The sequence below is a fragment of the Eublepharis macularius genome, chromosome 9 (genome assembly GCF_028583425.1).
Source record: "Eublepharis macularius isolate TG4126 chromosome 9, MPM_Emac_v1.0, whole genome shotgun sequence".
Lineage (NCBI taxonomy): Eukaryota > Metazoa > Chordata > Lepidosauria > Squamata > Eublepharidae > Eublepharis > Eublepharis macularius.
In genome coordinates this window covers 24,544,330-24,557,486 of record NC_072798.1, presented here as the reverse complement: position 1 = coordinate 24,557,486, position 13,157 = coordinate 24,544,330, and the positions used below count along the sequence as shown (strand labels likewise).

The 13,157-nt window shown below is 42.7% G+C and overlaps 1 protein-coding gene across 1 annotated transcript in view; it reads left to right on the top strand.

The window, feature by feature from the left end:
* Positions 1-12,858, top strand: part of PKP2 (plakophilin 2) — a 66,719-nt gene extending 53,861 nt beyond the window's left edge. The window contains exons 9-13 of the mRNA XM_054988929.1: positions 3,049-3,222; positions 4,168-4,321; positions 5,481-5,670; positions 8,450-8,525; positions 12,008-12,858. Coding sequence (XP_054844904.1) covers positions 3,049-3,222; positions 4,168-4,321; positions 5,481-5,670; positions 8,450-8,525; positions 12,008-12,076 — 663 coding nt within the window. The 3' untranslated portion in view covers positions 12,077-12,858. The remainder of the gene's footprint in view (positions 1-3,048; positions 3,223-4,167; positions 4,322-5,480; positions 5,671-8,449; positions 8,526-12,007) is intronic.
* The last annotated feature ends 299 nt before the right edge of the window (positions 12,859-13,157 follow it).

The following is a 13,157-nucleotide window of genomic DNA, read 5'->3' as shown; positions in this document are numbered from 1 at the left end:
CATTGAGGCGGTGAGGCGGGCACCACGGGCAACGGAGGGGATGTCGGGGGCGGAGGCACGCACCACAGAGCTGGTGTGGCTGGCCCGCAGCTGCTGCAGCCAGCCAGCCCCGCACCACCACCACTGCCACCTCCACACGCCCCTGGTCGGTCACAGCAGCCGTGGGCCAGGCATGGCAGGTGGCCAGGGCAGAGCGCGGGCAGCCTCCGTGCGCCGCCCCATCCACCTGCTGGCCAATGGGCCTGGCTTTGCTGCGTGATGATGTCATCACATGGTGAAATCATCACGCAGTCCAGGGGGGCGTGCGCACTATGTGCGCGTGCACATGAGGGTGGCCGCGGGTGCCAGAAACCCTGGCACCGGCGGTGTCCCCCACACACCCATTGCCAGGGAGACCTGAATTCAGGAAGCCCTTTATGTTTTTAATGGTGATGTGATTAGTTGTGTGGTGTATTTTAAGTCTGTTGTGATCCGCCCTGAGCCCACTTGTGTGGGGAGGGTGGACTATAAATTGAAGAAAGAAAGTAAATAAATAAATAAATAAATAAATAAATAAATACTGGGTATGCACAACTTGCTACACTTCGAGGGAAACTACAAGTGATGCCTAGCACGTGTTCTTTAGGTGTTGGGTTTTGCAGTTTTACTTGGAAACTATAGTTTTAAAAGAGCCACTTGGATTGGGTCACTGTGGAAAGGGAACGATTCTCTCACTGTTTTTATAAAATAGAGAATTGGGGAGGGAAGGGTGAAAAAGAAAAGCTTTTGGCTATTGTCCTTAACTCCTTAGTTGCTGAACTACACGGTCTCTCTCTCCCTCCGCCCCCCTCCCCATAGAATCTGCCAGGTCTTAAAATAAAGAGTTGGAGGAGATACTTTTTCACCCCTCCCACCCACCTCTTTGTTTTACAAGAACAGTGAGTGAATCGTTTTCTCTCCGAGCGGCTCTTTTAAAACTACAGTTCTCAGGTAAAATTGCAAAACCCAACACTTAAAGAACACGTGCCAAACATCACTGTGTAGTTTATCTCTCTGTTAAAGATGCTGAGAAGGATGAAGGAGCATTTGGTTGGAGGCTTCTGGGTGATGAGGGGGAGGCTATCGTACTGGGGAGTGATAAGGTAGGGGTGATGACAGAGACTGCTATACCCCAAAATCCATCCTCCTGAACCACTCCCGCTGCTCATCACATTATAGAACTGACCCTGATTTCACAGCAGAATGGAAGAGATAAGTATGCAAAAGCTGACAAAAATAATTTCAACATTGGGTGAGATATTTCTAAATGATCAATTCTGCATATGAAGAATAGCAATTTTTTAGTTCCTCCTAAGGAGCTTTCGGATAATCAGGAGCTTATTTTGCCCACCAATTCATTCCTATCTCCTCCTTCATGGGCAGGCCTATACCAGGCCTTACCTGTCCCTAACAATTTACACTCTGAGTGAAAAAGGAGAAAATACTTGAAATCTGCAACTCCCATCTATTGAACCATACTACCCAAAGCAACTTAGAGTGAGCAACATCTCTGTACAAAATATAGATACGTCTGCATATTACGAGGACTCACAAATTAAAGCCCGCAGGTGGCATAGTGGATACTGTCGGACTAGAGAGACTCAGGTTCAAAACTCCACTTCTATCATAGAAGCTCACTGGGTGACCTTGAGCCTATCAGAAACTCTCAGCCTCGACTACCTCACAGAGTTGTTGTAGTGAGAAAAGAGAGGAGGAGAGAATGATGTTCTCAGCCTCTTTGAGTACCCATCTGAGGAGAAATGCAGGATAACAACAAACAGGGTAAATGCAAATGCAATAAAATAAAGCAGGATAACAATAACAGGATAAATGCAAATGCAGTAATGCAATAAAATGTATGGTGCCTGCCAACACATAACATATTAGTTAGTTATTAGCTTGTAAAGAGAAACATGGTCTCTGATCACGTTTCCTCCAGAGATACAGAGGTGCTCTCTCTCTCTCTCTCTCTCTCTCTCTCTCTCTCTCTCTCTCTCTCTCTCTCTCAGGACAGTTGGTCTTTGCATGGCTGCTATAGTAGGGGTCATGGAGAGGCCATTCTCTGCAGAGATTTACAACCAGCAATTCAATCTGATACGGGATCTTTACTTGAAGCAGGGCTAGCCATCACTGCTAGAGATAGTTAGGGTTAGGTTTATCTACACAATTCAGATTCATCGTACTTCACCAATTCATTAGCAGTTGGAAACAGTCCTCATCTGCTCCCCGTTGATTGTTTACTCTTTGGGCCAGATTTTGTTTTTATCTGTACTTTGCAATGTATTATCACAGACCTTGTCCTGGGAAACAGGCCCTTCTGACCTCCCTTAGTAATGCCTTCCTCCTCCCTTCTGCTGTTTGTAGCCTTAGGCATAAATCTGTCTGCTAACTTCATGTACCTGATGGAGTGGGTTCTTACTCCTGAACGCTTATGACACAATAAATGTGTTAACCGTTAAGATACCATGAGACTTGTTGGTATACTGGAGACAATGATGCACTAGGGTTGCTTCTACACAGGGACTTTTCCCTACACGAAAGACAGGAAGCTCTTAGATTAAGGAAGAATGCCTGCGTGGCACTGTGCAGACGTTACCTGTGGCATCCCTAGGCCTTTCCCGTATAAACTGGAGGAAAAAATTAATGGGCATCTATGGAGTAGCTGTGGGCTCTGCTTTCAAAATGGCATGGGACAGCTTGCTGCCCCCTTGACCTCCTTCCCCTCCCCTTTAAAGGGCTTTTCCCCATGTTGTTGTAGAGTTACAGAATGGCTTTGTAGGGTAAGGGGGTTGCAGCACAATTACTATTATGCCTGTGCTTTCGCGTAGGTGTGACAGAGGAAGAAGGGGAGGAGCAGAAGGTGGGGCGGTGGCATGGGAGCAGAGGGTGTGGCTGCCACGCCCACCACACTAGCAGCCTCTGCCGTGCCAGGGGGTGTGTTTACAGCTCCTTGTGCAGCCCTTTGGTTTGATAACAAAAGCAACCCTGAAATGCTTCTTTTCTGATAGTTTGATGTGTTTGCATATTTAGAAGCAACAGGACCTGCCGCTGCCTGAGGAAAAGAGCAACCCCCGGGGCATCGAAAAGCTCTGGCACTCCACCCTGATAAGGATATATCTGTCCTTAATAGCGAAAAGCACAAGGAACTTTACCTGGGAAGCATCACTAGGAGCGCTCCAAAACCTCACTGCAGGCAGTGGACCTGTAAGTAGCGTGGCCTTGTATAGTGGGCTAAAGTGATGGACTAGGATCTGCGAGACCCAGGTTCGAATCTGCACTCTCCCATGGAAACTTCCTGGGTAACTTGGGGCCTATCACACACTCTCAGCCTAGCCTACCTCACAGTGTTATTGTGAGGATAAAATGGAGGAAAGGAACAATGGAAGCTGCTTTTGGCCCCCACTGGGGAGAAAGGCAGAGTTTAAATGAAGTAAAATAAAAATAGAGTAAGTACCATTTCCAGAAAACAACAAAAAACACAGTGAGAGCTTTTTAAGCATTCCTTCCTGCAAAGAATGCTAGGTATTGGTGAAATGCTGGAAAATCTATGTTAGAAATCCCTAGAGGCCTCCCCTTCCTGTACAGAATTAGAGTTCTTTTGATTAGTAATAAGCAGGGCTTTTTTTCAGCTGGAACACAGTGGAACGGAGTTCCAGCCCCTCTTGAAAATGGTCACATGGCTGGTGGCCCCGCCCCGATCTTCAGACAGAGGGGAGTTTAGATCGCCCTCCGCGCACGGCGCAGTGGGCAATCTAAACTCCCCTCTGTCTGGAGATCAGGGTGTGGGGCCACCAGCCATGTGACCATTTTCGCTGAGGGTGATTTAAATTTTTAAAAACTCCTCCCCTTGTTCCAGCTGACCCAAAGTGATGTCCTTGTGCGGTCCTGGAAGTATGCGTGCACTTTGCACATGTGCATGTGGTACCAGGGGCACCACCTCCCACCAGGGGTTCCCCCTGTGCTGGCAACCCACTGAGTTCCACCACCTCTTTTCCCAGAAAAAAAGCCCTGGTAATAAGTATTTATGCCTTAACAGTGTTAAAATGATTTTTGGAGTCAATATGATTAATAAAGTGTCTGAGAGAAAAGGAGGAATTACTGTGAGGTGACTGTTCACTAAGCCTGACAATTGTTTGTGTTCTGTGACAGATGCCATTTGCGGTAGCCCAAATCATTGTCCAGAAGGCAAATGGCCTCCCAAGTATTCGAAACATGCTTCATGTGAGCAATCCAAGCGTCAGGAAAACAGCAGTCTCCCTGATCAGGAATTTGTCTCGTAACGCCTCACTACGAAACGAAATAGGTAAATACATAACAGCTGGCAAAAAGCTTTGTTTGATGTTAAGAGCATGCTAGTATACTGAATGCCAAATGCAAGAATTTTGAGTTGGAATTAATGCCCTTGAACTTCTAATACTAAAAAGCTCAGTAAACAGTCTTCCACCATGGATTACATCCATTTAAGCGTGCTGCATTTTTGATGCTGTGAAGTGGTATGAATGCTCTTTAAGTGATGTTTGGCTTTGGTTGGTTGTGTTTACTCATTCTGTGTTGATGTTCAAATTCTTCACATGGAGGGTCTCAGGACTGGACTGACTCTGTTCCCTCTACCCCACCCCACCCCTTGCATGCTTGTCATCACTTGGCCTTCATTTGCCATTTGCCATTTACATAGAGGACGACACAGAGACTCGAATCTTATAGTAAATTTGCCTTAAAAGCAGGGGTCTATATTTCAGCAGTTTCCCTCTCCTGCTGCAGTGCAGACCTCTGACTGCCTCCTCATGCTCTGCATGTAAATCCCCTGTCCCCCACTAATTGCATTTCCGGGATCATTTCAGACTGTAGTCCCATTCCACTGATGGAAATGCCTTCTGTTAACAGAGATTTACCATGAAATCCATGCTATCAGAGCCCAGTGTGTTTAGAACTAGTCCATGTGACCAAGTACAACAAAAGCACGGAGGTTGTGCACATCAACTCTGTGTTCATTGAGCTCTACAAGTTTAGAACTTTGTGCAAATATTTTCTAGGACACAAACATGGTAGTGCAGTATGCTGGCATGATCTTTACCCTCCACCTTCCAAATGATTTGAACATCAGGATAGGACGACACATCGCAAGTGAACACTTTCTCTTTTGGTCCCAGCATGATGAACATGCATATATGTAAGCTCTTCCAAAGGGACTGGTCCAACAGTTTAAAAGTTGGAGAAGAGAGGCGAAGCACTCAGTCTGTAGTGTTGGGTATATGTTTTCTTGGGCATATCTTTCAAGCTCTGTTGCCAGACTCTGCAATGGAAATAATAGTGCCATACCACATTAGGTTGCTGTGGATATAAATGCACTAAAAATTGCACAGCTTTTTGCAAATTAGAAGTTTTCTAAAAATGCTGAGTAGTGTACGGCTGGAACTGCAAATTAATAATTATAATAAGGACATATCCCATTTATCTTCTAGCCAGGGAGGTCTTGCCCGATTTGGTTGCTGTACTTCCAGATTTCATCTCATCTTCTGACATTGCAAATGAGACCACCGCTTCCGCCTGCTATGCTTTATACAACCTCACTCAGAGCAGCTCTCAGAATGCTCGGCTTCTCCTGAATTCCGATGGCATCTCAAAGGTTACGAACATCAGCACAAGTGAGAGGTGAGCCACTTTCACATTTCCCCTCCCTCTGCAAAAAAAAAAGGGGGGGGGGGACAGGCAGACATCCTGTACATTTGTACTAAAATAGGATCCCTGCACTAAGGAAATACCTTATTCCATAACTTTACAATGGAACAATAGTTGATGTGTCAAAGCAATTACTTGCTTTGTCACAGTTTAACAAGAAGTTTCAAGAGTCGATGGATACTTCTCAGTGTCTGAAAAGTCCATAGGAATCCTATTTGTACTACTGACATATTCCCGCTGCTGTTTGCAATCATGTGGTGGAAGGTTGCGCATGAATCTCTCCTGTTTCACTTGAAGAGTTGCTTACATCATATTTCCCACTGCACTGGTAAGCTTGTGTCTGGTCTAAATCTGGATTGCAGGTGGGATAAAACTGCTGCTCTGTACCGAAAACAAAAATCCCTGCACATAGAAAGTTAAGCAACAAGAAAGATTCATCATGACATGCTACTATTTTATGTGTAGGAACGGGGTGGAGGGAGTTGAAAAGACTCCGTTCCATCATGCAAACACTGACTCCCATCAGTGGATTCAATGAATGCTTTGCCTCCTGCTACATTGAGAGCAGCATTCAAATATTTTGCTCCACTTCTGCATTCTTATTGGCCTTCTCCTCAACCATTGTTAAATCCTTTCCTTCACTATCCTTGGTCCTGTTCTGACAGTCCTGAGCATGTATTCTATATGTTCTGCGCTTTTACTGATCTTGCACATTTTTGTTTTTAATTTTTTTTGTTCTTCTATTAAACAAGACTATTTCCTTTTGCTTCCCATTCTTCCCTCTTCAACAGTTCTTCACTTTTAATTCACTTTTCTACTCTTGCTTGATCGTACCTTCCCTTATTCTTCTCAGGCTGTCAATCAGTTCTTTGTGGAAAACATTTCTACCATTCATGCTTCTCTGTCAACTCCCTCCATTTTTACTTTTAATCACCTTCCTGCCCAAGTTATTTCTTCATCAGCTTTGTCAGTTTCACAATCTTGTTCTCTGTTTCTCTTTTTCAGAACCGTTTGTATGCTGGATCCATGTCCATTCACTTTACTAGTCTTGCAGTGACTATACTTACTTTTCTACTTCATGTTTCTAACCACTTACAATTTTCATGTTTATTTAAAATATTTATACTCTTAAACTTAAAAATTCTACAAGAGTGCAATGCTAAGCAGAATTACAGCCCATTGGATTTAGAAGGGTGTAATTCTGTTTAGGATTGCATCCCTTGCAACCTTGTTTTCATTCTTGAAATTCCACTGAATCTGCTTTCTTGTGTTTCCAGAACCTTGTACATGGTCAGCATTCTTTTCTTTTACTTATCTCCAACCCTTGATACCATTCATCATTCTGTTATCTCTTTGCCGTGAGTTTTAATGGATTGTGGTTTTTTTCATTCTTCTCAGCATTGTTTCCCCATATCTGTTAACCTAGTCATTCATTTTTTTTATATACATTGGATAAGTTTCCCATTCTGGGTCCTCTTCCCTTTTTTTCTTTATTGTTCCTATTATTTGTTCTTTTAATGTTCAATATCACTTTGATGCCTGTAACCTCTAGTTCTACTTCTCTTCTTCTGACCTATTTTTGTCTCTTTTTTCCTAACATCCTCTTTTATATCTTAACATTTACTCCTCTAAAACTAAGTTGTTGCTTTTTTTTCCCCTATAGCAGTACCTTCTTTCTTCTCTCACACTCTCAAGAAATACGTCTGTTTCTCCTCTCCCAGATACTGAGCGTTGGAGCCCTCTTTGGCTCCTCTCTTTTTCTCTTATTTTATTCAAGCTACAGCAAACACCATTTCTAACTTTTAAATATTGCTGAAATTGTGATTTTCTTTGCTTTGCCACTTTCTCTCTTCCAATTCAGCTGATGGTTGTTGTTCATTTTGCTCATATTTTTCCTTTGCAACAGTCCCTTCATTGGTTTCTATGCCTTTATTGCACCCAGCATTAGTTATTACTTTTTTGGTGCCATCTTAAGCAAATTCACTTTCACCTTTCTAAGTCCCTTGATTTCTATGAACTTAGAAGGGTGGAAGTCTGCTTCGGATGTCACTGTTTATCAATCTCTTAGGCTTCTTCATATCTATATTATCTTGTCTCTTTCAGCCTTCTTTGCCGATATAGTCCACTTTGCTGATATATTCCTCCTGACTCACCCTTCTGTTTCTTCTTTACTTTGAAACTCACTTCCTCCGTGCCTCACTTCAAACAGCATCTAATGTATCTCTTTTGCCTTTAATTTCTGCCGCTTCCCTTCCATTTTTTATCATGTCCCTTATTTCCTAACGGCCTTATCCCTTTAAACCTGTGGGTGGAATTTGTTCTTTTTAACTTAGGAGAAGAGGCAATTGGTGCAGAACTGGTCCTTTTCATTGGTCCTTCATTTTGCCCTAGCGCGGCTTCCCTTTTTCTTTATTTTTTTAACTTAGCATTGTACAGTAGCTAATATTTAAACCAAGGGTTGCCAACTTCCAGGCAGGGCTTGGCATTCTCCTGGAATTACAACTGATATCTATGCTACAGAAATCAGTTCCACTAGAGGAAATGGTAGCTTCGGAGGCCGGACTGTGACATCACATGCCGATGAGCTCCCTCCCTAGATACTACCCAAAATCTCTAGGAATTTCCTAAGTCAGAGTTGGCAACCCCGTTTGAACCACATGATGATGATGATGATGATGATGATGATGATGATGATGATGATGATGATGATGATGATGATGATGATGATGATGATGATATTCCTATCCCTCAGCAAAGCCGGTAGAGCAGCTTCAATCCTCTTATACTCTTTATGGTCTCATGCTGACCTCCACAATGCCTACAAAAAGGTAAGCTAGCAGCTTGTTGTTTTTGTTGTTTTAGTGTATTTTTATCCTGTTTTCTCCTCCCCCCAAAAAAGTTAAACAAATGTCAGTAAAATGCAGTGTAAAAATGAACAGCACAAATTTAAAAATTGCCATCAGACAATGGCATTGTATCACTTGCAGGAAAAACCTGGAAGTGCCATGATGCTGCTCTTTACCATAAAGTTTCTGGCAATTCCTACAGAGGCATGATATCACTTCTGGGTTTTTCGCAGGAGTAATGTAATGCCATCATTCAATTGTGATTTTCTTTTTCCCTCTCACTAGCCACTGGAGTGCCAGTAGGCAAAAGAAGATGGGAGCAGGAGATCTCCCACCCCTAGTGGGGATATAGCAACTCTAATTCCTAGTAGTGTGTGAAAGCATTATAATTAGTACTACTATTCAGTATAACATAATTAGTTCCCATCCATGACAGTACGTATTTATTTAGGATACTTAGACATGGGTCCAAAGATGTGACCTCTTAGTTAAAAGCCTGAGTAAAACTAAATGTCTTGGCCTGGTGCATAAACGACAGTAGGGGAGGTTCCAGGTGAGCCCCAAGGAAGGAGGGCATTTCAAAGGCAAGGTGCCACCACAGAGCAGGCAAGTGACACTAGAGAGTTAATCCAGTGTCTTTGCTGATGTAGCACTCCCAAATATGCAGCCTTCTTTTAGTCTGGGGAACTTGTCAGTTCTTGCATTCAGAAAAGCAAGGTGGAAACAATGCAGGAGAATGCTGAGGTAGCATAACAGGCTGCACCAATTCTGACCACAGGTCTCTGATCACCACTCATCTCTGCAGATGGGAGCAAAGAAAACAGGGTTTGAGAAGAGGAAACTTCTCAAGCCCTGCTTTCACAAGCCATCACAGGCTGGAAGGAGATGGTCCTTCAATGAAGACTCAAGAACTTGGGGTACTGGGAACCTGTTTTAAAACTAATTTGCTAGTTATCCACCTTTTAAAGACCTGTTTTTTCCTACTGGAGCTACTGCCATTAAACCATATGGGAGGCTATTTCAGTTAGCTGGCTGCTGCCTTTGTCACCTTTCTGTGTCTCTCCCTTGCTCTGCTCATAAGCAGCAAATTGGGGTGTCCTGCTGTGAATATATAAATCCTGCCAGCCTTAAACTTCTTTTTTGTCCCCACCATTCATCACTGGAGCTGCATTACCACTGTGTGCAGTGAATTTCCAAAACTGTACTACTTTCTCCCTGTGAAGAGTGCATTCACAGGACCAAGCATATCCTGTGATGAGAAATCTCTGTAAAAAGGAATGTTAAAATCAACTAAATTCCTTATAATGGAGAAGTACGTTTTTAAAGCAGAAAACACAATGTTCTTTTCATCTTTTTCTTTGTAAAACAACTGTAGGAATGCTCCTGGGAAAACCTCTTGTTTACTTTATTAAGTTAAATCCAGCAAACAAAAACCAATATACTTGCACTACTTAAATTTCTAGGCTGGCAAAAGTAAAAAAAAAAGAGAGAGAAGAAAAAGAATGATTCCCTTTCCAAATGAAGTTATTAAACTGCTGTCATTTTCAATAATAACATTGCAGGTTGTTGTTGCTAGAGGATACAGTCCCAGAACCATTCAAATTAATGAGCAATTTTCCAGTGTTCCTGTAGGCATATAATGTAAATAAGCAACTGACAAAACAAAGATGGATTTAAAATTACTCTCTTAAACATTTTAGGCTTCTGCCTTTGTCAGTCAGCCTCTCCCTGTTTTGACAGTTGTTTACGTATACGCTTTTTCAATTGACTGCATCCTCGTATGATCCAAAATTGACTTTAACGCAGATCTGCTTCGATGGCTTACAGATCTACATCCTATCAAGACTCCCCCAGTGCCTTATAGTTAAGACTGCCGGCCAAACTGCATGGGATCTTTGAGTCACATTATAGGGATTCCCAAGCAACTGTGGGTGTGAGCTATATAAATTAGGGCTGCAACACTGGAGAAGGTAAACGTTAACTCTCCCTCCCCCTTACCATTCCCATCATTTAAAGTATCTCTTCCTCAGGTTGCTTTCAGCCCTTGTAGAGGAAAAAATATACAGTACAAGAATTAGTCTTCTTTCCAAATCACAGCTTAAAGTATTGTTTATCATGGTAAAGTGTTGGGGGGGGGAGTTCAAACCTCCTTCTCCAGAACCACAGCTTCAATACAGACTGCATGCCCCCCCCCAATCTATAGCCGAGTACAAATGCCACCATATCTGCTTGTTAGGGACAAATGACACCTCTCAAGTGCTAGTCATGGAACTATAGCTTTAAGTGTCCCACTGTGGTCCATGTTACAAAGTCCTCTTGTTTGTCAATGGATGGCTCAAGGACTTTGTATCAGAAATACGATGAGGTTTTGTGCCTCCTATGTGCACAGTGCCCCTTTTTTGCACACAGCCTTGGCATTCTAGGAGAACCAGCTTCGGCCTTCCTCCCATGCTGTTTTCACAGCCTCCAACTGCTTAGAGTGGTGGTGGTGGTGATTATAGTCCATCTTTCTCACTGAAATCCAAGGCGGATTACACACTGTGAGTCAAAATACAGTATAACCAACAGCTAGGACATTCACTGAGCAAAGTACAGTAATAGACAAAAGTTAGGACATTCAGAGAAACAGACACAACAGGGAATGGTAGTAGAAACATTTTAAACAAGCATAAAGCCAAGCACAAAGGTGAAATCTATCTGAAACAAAGCACTGCCAGGTTGCCAGGTCTCCTACTATAACAGGGGACTTCCCACTAGCACTCTTGTCTTCCTGCCACCACTCAGAGCGATGGATTGACATAAAAAATTTAGTTGGTGTTGTGTGTGACATAACACGATTTTTGCAACAGAGCCAATAGCAGCCTCACAGAGCAGTCTGAGGATATGAAAACAACATGGATGCGGGAACTGAAGCTGCTTTTCTCTGCAGTCACAAAGAGAAAAAGTCCAGCATGTGTCTGTGAGGCACAAAAATCCCATTGCATGTCTTAAAGAAAGTCCTTCCACCGTCCAACAACAAATACAAGAGTATTTGTAACATGTAGCGAGGCCGTGTGTATTGGCATGGCATTAATGGCATCTTCGGTAGGATGGAGATAGCCAGCTTAATACATATTTGATAATGGACTGCAGGGCTTTTTTTCAGCGGGAACACGGGGGAACGGAGTTCTGGAACCTCTTGAAAATGGTCACATGGCCGGTGGCCCCGCCCCCTGATCTCCAGACAGAGGGGAGTTTAGATTGCCCTCCGCACCAGAGATCAGGGAGCAGGGCCACCGGCCATGTGACCATTTTCTCTGAGGGCAACCCACTGAGTTCCGCCACCTCTTTTCCCAGAAAAAAAATCCCTGATGGACTGTAATACCTTCAGACTCAGTATAGCATTTGTCCCTCACTGTAAATTAATCTCTGTTATTTTATTCTTCATTATGAATTAATTTATCTTGACTTTTTTTGTTTAAAAGGTTGGCTTTAAAAAGACCGATTTCATCAATAACCGGACATTGAGGGCCTACAATTCACTCAAAGACTAAAACAGAGGAAACAACACCCAAGGAGACGGATTTCCATTTGGACACTTGGGCAGCCGTCTCCTCTGCGTCTTCTCACCAGGAAGAATTTCAGAGCACCTTTCAGAGGAGGCTGATTTTATACTTTCACTAGAGGATGACAAGAAAGTGTGCCCCTTCCCAATGTGATCTGCCTTATACCATGGCTTCTTAGCCAGTTTCAGCTCAGGATTCATTGGTAAATCCCTGTTGCAATCTAGTCAATATTTTTAATACAAAATCTGATATTCATATCAGTTGCCCAGGTTTAGATAGCAAGTGCCCATCAATAGACTACTGTTGATATGCTATTGTATATCAAGCCAGTAACCAAAGACCAGGGTGGTGGGGGTGGGAATTCCTGTTGCAACTTTTTTGCTTGTTTGTTTTTAGGGTGTGGTACTACACTTTTTACTAATCAGAGCTTTATGCAAAACTGCTTCTAGTCTAGCAGGCATCTCTGCAGCTTGTTGAAAGTACAAGCGGGTAAGATTGCTTTTGAAACATGAAACTATCCCGGGTGTAATTTTCTGCTGAACTGCTGCAATGATTATTGCCTTGTGTATGTATGTTTTACCAAAACTTCATTTTTTTTAAGAAATGCAGAATTGAAATAAGGTATTGAAGGAGCTGTCTTTTTTAAAAAAAAATCCATATAAATTTGGGATTGCCTTTCTATATTCCTTGTAATATTCTGACAGTGCTTTCTAGTTTGAAGACTCAGCCAGAGCAAAAATTGCCACATTAAATTGTTTATCTGATCATTATTTCTACCTTTTTACTTAGGCTTACCAGCTGACCAGAAAGAAGAGGCTGGTCAGGCTTCTGTATGTTTAACAGCTGTTTGGTTAGCAGCAATACGCATGGAAAACTTCTCAGGAGGTGAAGATTAGATTAGTATTAGCATGGCTAATTTCTATAAATTGTTAAATGCGCAGGAGCAGGGACCAAGAAAAAAGCTGGCAATCTTACTTTTCACCTGCACCTTTAATAGCAACTTGGTCAGCTATTAATGATGAGAATTTTGTCTCCATAATATGAAAAGGTTCAGCTGCCAATCATTGCA